The 4,934-nt window shown below is 40.1% G+C and overlaps 1 protein-coding gene across 2 annotated transcripts in view; it reads left to right on the top strand.

Moving 5' to 3' along the window:
- Window positions 1-4,656, top strand: part of LOC311040154 (uncharacterized protein) — a 7,433-nt gene extending 2,777 nt beyond the window's left edge. For both annotated transcript variants that reach the window (XM_084050250.1, XM_084050249.1), the window contains 5 exons: window positions 84-182; window positions 1,011-1,184; window positions 1,821-2,108; window positions 2,401-2,490; window positions 3,262-4,656. In XM_084050250.1, the coding sequence (XP_083906376.1) occupies window positions 84-182; window positions 1,011-1,184; window positions 1,821-2,108; window positions 2,401-2,490; window positions 3,262-3,962 (1,352 nt within the window). In that variant the 3' untranslated portion in view covers window positions 3,963-4,656. The remainder of the gene's footprint in view (window positions 1-83; window positions 183-1,010; window positions 1,185-1,820; window positions 2,109-2,400; window positions 2,491-3,261) is intronic.
- Window positions 4,657-4,934: the final 278 nt, after the last annotated feature.

Here is a 4,934-nt window from a genome sequence, read left to right as displayed (position 1 = left end):
TGCCCCCAGGGAAAAGGCAAAAACCAAATGTGTTCCCAGATTAAAAAAAAATAATCTAAGAACGTTTTGTTCCTTCATTCCAGAGTCCAGTCTGCAGGTGAAGATGAATTCTCTAGCACCAGACAGCAAACAGGAGCCTGAGGCTAAACTTGAACTTGAACTTGAAGACCACCTGGTCCACGGTAAGTTCCATGCTCTTCTCTCTTCTTCTTTACATAAGTTCTCTTGAAAGGCTGCCATCTTATCAACGATTGAGAATACAATTATTCATCAAAAATAGCATGATAATATTATATTAATCCTACTATAATTCTAGTAAGCTCTGTCTGTCTGTCTGTCTGTCTGTCTGTAGTGGTAGGTCTCTGTAGTGGTAGGTGAAGCTACCCGGTTCTCCTCAATGGCTGGACCAATTGCTCTGATTTTGCACACAGCCATTGACCATTACCATCTGAACTTAACTGTGAAGCCCGTTTTTCGATTTCATCAAATCTCAGCTTCTTATTAGCGTTTATGTGTCAAACAATGTCGCCTCCCGGGTTGCCAGATCATGTGCGCATATCCCCCCACGGATGCGCCGACCGGGTATGGTCTAGTTAATAATAATTAATCTTAATAACAGCCGGAGCATCCGGACCTGCGAGGCGCACCATTGATCGATTATGGTAAAACACGGATCGGGGGACCCGGTGAAGAGCTCTACTGCAACATACTACTCATCGCAATCCCTAGCAAGAGACTGCAGAGGCTCATTACATTCAAAACAGCGCTGCTAGGATCCTGATGAGAGTGCGAAACTTTGACCACATCACACCCATCCTCTGTTCACTTCACTGGCTCCCCATCACCTTTAGGACTGAATAGAGATCTCCAGTGCATCCACAGCAATGCTCTCCCCTACCTCAAACCACAACCCTCCACTCAAGGCCCAGAGGTCTTAACACTTGATTCCTGCAGCACATCATAATCAGCGTCCTTTTATTATTATTATTTTCTCATGTAATGTCTTTCAGGTATTGGTCACCTCACACCACCGGAGCTGCACACATGCTCTCTGTGTTCGTTCACTCATAGCCAAGAAGACGGTCTTCTGCAACACATCAGACAGGAGCACATCGCCGGAGAGCCAAGCACTGCAGCCAACTCAACACACAAACACGACGATCTCCTTCATACCCATGTCACGGGTGAGCAGCCTGTCATTTTGCACGCACTGTGGCCGTGGGTTCCGCCTCTACATGCTGCAGATTTTATAAAATGAGTAACAATACTTAAAAGTTGTTATAATTGGTAAAAATACTGATCTATATAAGTAAATACATTGAGTATTTTATATTTATTCTGTTGCTGCTCCAGATGCAGTGTTGTACTATTACTGTACTGTATTTGAGTAAAAGTACTTCTCTGCAAGTAAGCAAGTAATCAAAGGAAGTTAAAACACTTAACGAGCGGCAGGCACATTTAAAATGTCTTAGAAATGTTGTTTCTAGTTCACTTATGTTATTAGTGTACTACTGTGTCATTAGTTGAGGAAAATACATGTACAGTACTCTCTTTTTTTTTTTAAGTGAAAACATCTATTAATTGCAATAACTGAAAAATTGCATGGAGAGAGTAGGTTTGTGTATATTTCACCAATCTCTACCATTGTGATAATTGAAGTATTTTCTACAAAACTGCACCCGTGTAAATACAGTATGTGACTATGAAATAACAGTGTCAGCTAAATGGATAACAATGGAAATCAAATAATTTGCACCCATTTGGTAGTGTGGATTCTTTTCAAGCGTTTCACTGCAGTACCTGATTTCATGTGTCCACAGGTAGACAGTGGGTCTGGTCACCAGACGAGGTTGAAGCCTTTCTAAAACTTTGGGCCAGCCAGAACATTCAGAAGCAATTTCAGAAATCAACGAGAAATCATCACATCTTTATCCAGCTAAGCTCTGAGCTCACTAACCTGGGTTTTGATAAACCGCCGGAACAATGTAGGCGGAAAATAAAAAAGCTGAAAGAAGATTATAAAAGAATAAAAAGTCAAGGGGGGCCCAAGCCTCGAGACAAAAATCGGTTTGTTATCATGGACAGTGTGCTTAAAAATCAGTCAACAGGTAAGCAAGGTTGGAATGTAAACTAGGCTACATGTTATTTAACTGCACTGCTTTGATGCAAACATAATAAATAGATCAAAGTGTGTATAAAGTGTGATCTAACATGCAAATCTTAATAAGACCTGTCAAAACTAGGTATACATTTTACAAAGCATAGTAACACTGGACGAAGTTGCTAAAAAAAGGAATTTATTATATCTCCGTTATATTAAACAACATCTTATACTTGAAATCTCATGTACAGGTTTGTCTACATAAAGGATTTATAGACCTTATAATACACCTTCTGTAGGTGATGTTTCTGTGGAGACAGATGCAGAGTCCAAGCCTGTGGAATCATCCCAGCCTGCCAGCCCTTCCTGTCTACAGTTTGACAAATCAGGTAATAACGTACAGCCCTTTTTGTTCTCCATTCAACAATACCACTTTGCTGAACATTCCAACATTTGTGCATACTGTTTAATCATTGCTCTATGAATTTATCTAGTTATCCTCAGTTAGCCACTTTAATATGGCATACAATGCATCGCCATGTTACGCGCTATGACCTTGTAGAATGTCTATTTTTGTCCTTTTTGACACAAGAGCTTTTTCTCCTATAATTCCCCAAATAGTGATGCTAGGTTGAACGTGGTTAACAGGTGAGCAAGGTTGGAATGAAACTAAGTTAAATGAGTAACAACATTTGCCAATAGTTTGTCTCTGCTGCTACCTGGTGTACACCTACTGTACTAACTAGTACATTAAAGTTTGAGATTAAGGATGTCAAGTTACTTAATAGGGAGAGTTTTGCTTTTTAATTATTTTAACATTACAATGATGCAAATAAATAACATCATGCAAAATCATGTTCCTGACATGTTGGTGAAGGTAATTGTGATAACATATGTGCTCATTGATTAAAGGACGTTTTGATGTGTTTAGTGCTGCTGTGAATGCCATTCTGTCACATACAGAGAATGTGGTCTGTGTGAATCTTGTGGAAAACTGGAGATATTTAACTATTGAGGCATCCATCATAGTTAATGTAATCTTTGTCACTTTTGGTACCATTAAGACTAAACGCTAAGAGGTCTAACACAGAGGTCTTGATTCCTGCAGCAGCACATAATCAGCGTCCTTTTATTTTATTTTTTTCATGCAATGTATTCAGGTGTTTCGGGCATTGGTCACCTCACACCACCGGAGCTGCACACTTGCTCTCTGTGTTCGTTCACTCACAGTCAAGAAGACGGTCTTCTGCGACACATCAGACAGGAGCACATCGCCGGAGAGCCAAGCACTGCAGCCGACTCAGCACACAAACAGGACGATCTCCTTCATACCCATGTCACGGGTGAGCATCCCTTCATTTGTACGCACTGTGGCCGTGGTTTCCGCCTCTACAACACGCTGCAGACTCATGAGCGCTGGCACAAGAACAAAAAGTGTTACACGTGCCACATCTGTGTGAGGACGTTTATCCATCAGTCTTCTCATAAGAGGCACATGCTCATGCACAAGGGGGAAAAGAACTACTTGTGCACAGAGTGCGGGAAGGCATTTTTAGCATCTGGAGAGCTGACGCTGCACACGAGAACCCACACTGGTGAAAGGCCGTTCACATGCAAGCTTTGTGGGAAGGGGTTCATTGTCACGCGAGACCTTAGGGTTCACATGAGGACTCACACTGGGGAAAAACCTTACGTTTGCACTCGGTGCCCCAAAGCCTTCACCGCAAGAAAATACCTCAATAGACACATGTTCACCCACAACGACAAAAAACCTTTTGAGTGTTTCAAATGCCACAAGGGTTTTGTGGAATCGTACTATTGTAAAATGCACATGCGAGCGAGTAAATGTATAAACTATTAGCACTATAATACTACTATAGTCTTGCACAGCCAGACGATCGGATATCTCTACATTTCTCCGCCTACCAATCGTGTGGATACATTTAATTCCATTCCAAATACGATCCTTTACCACAACAACGTTGTGCCTCTGTCCAGATTCCAAAGGACCGCCCTCTGTCCCTCGTATTGGTTCTGCCATGCATCCTTTTAAAAAAAAGTTATTATCTGAATTGTCACCTGTGACCCACAGAATTAAAACGGCACCATACTTCTCAGTAGATAGCGGTCTCTGAAAGTCGGGCTGTGCGAGACTACTACTACTAATAATAATAATTATTATTTTGTAAGTAGCCATAATCAGTAGGGCTGCAACAGTTAATTGAACTGATCGATTTAATGTATTATTTAAAAAATCTATTACATTTTGTTCTCATTGATTCTTAGATATATACTAAATAACATGTCAGAAAAACATGCTATAAGACTATTCAATTAATCAGATAATTGCAAAAAAAAAAACGATAGTTGCAGCCCTAATGATCGTTACCTTGCACCTTCATTCAACTCAACATTATTGTTATACTACATTATATTATTATGCTATCTTACACTATGTTTATTATTGTTATTGCTACTACTTGTATTTGCTTGTATCTCTCTCTCTCACCCACCTCTGGTAAAATTGCCTATATCCTTATTGAAAAGATCATGTTGTTCCCACCACAGTAGCATAATGGCCTATGTCAAGAGTGTGACCTAGGCCAAAGACTACAGTAAGTGACTTACTCAAGTCAAAACAAGTCAGGTTTACAATTGCCAAACATAAATTGGCCTAAGTCATTTAATCCTCTAATGTTACATAATTGACAGACAATGTTATTTGTATGTCAATAGTCAAGAAATATCATATATTCTGTATTTGGTTCAGTTTTTTCTGTAAATGACCCAGGCCATTATTTCAAGAAGGTGACGATATGGATGTTTTCATGTG

Source organism: Gymnoscopelus microlampas (genome assembly GCF_963454915.1).
Source record: "Gymnoscopelus microlampas genome assembly, chromosome: 23".
Taxonomy (NCBI): Eukaryota; Metazoa; Chordata; class Actinopteri; order Myctophiformes; family Myctophidae; genus Gymnoscopelus; species Gymnoscopelus microlampas.
Note: the sequence above shows the minus strand (reverse complement) of the source record. Positions and strands in the feature narration are given on the sequence as shown.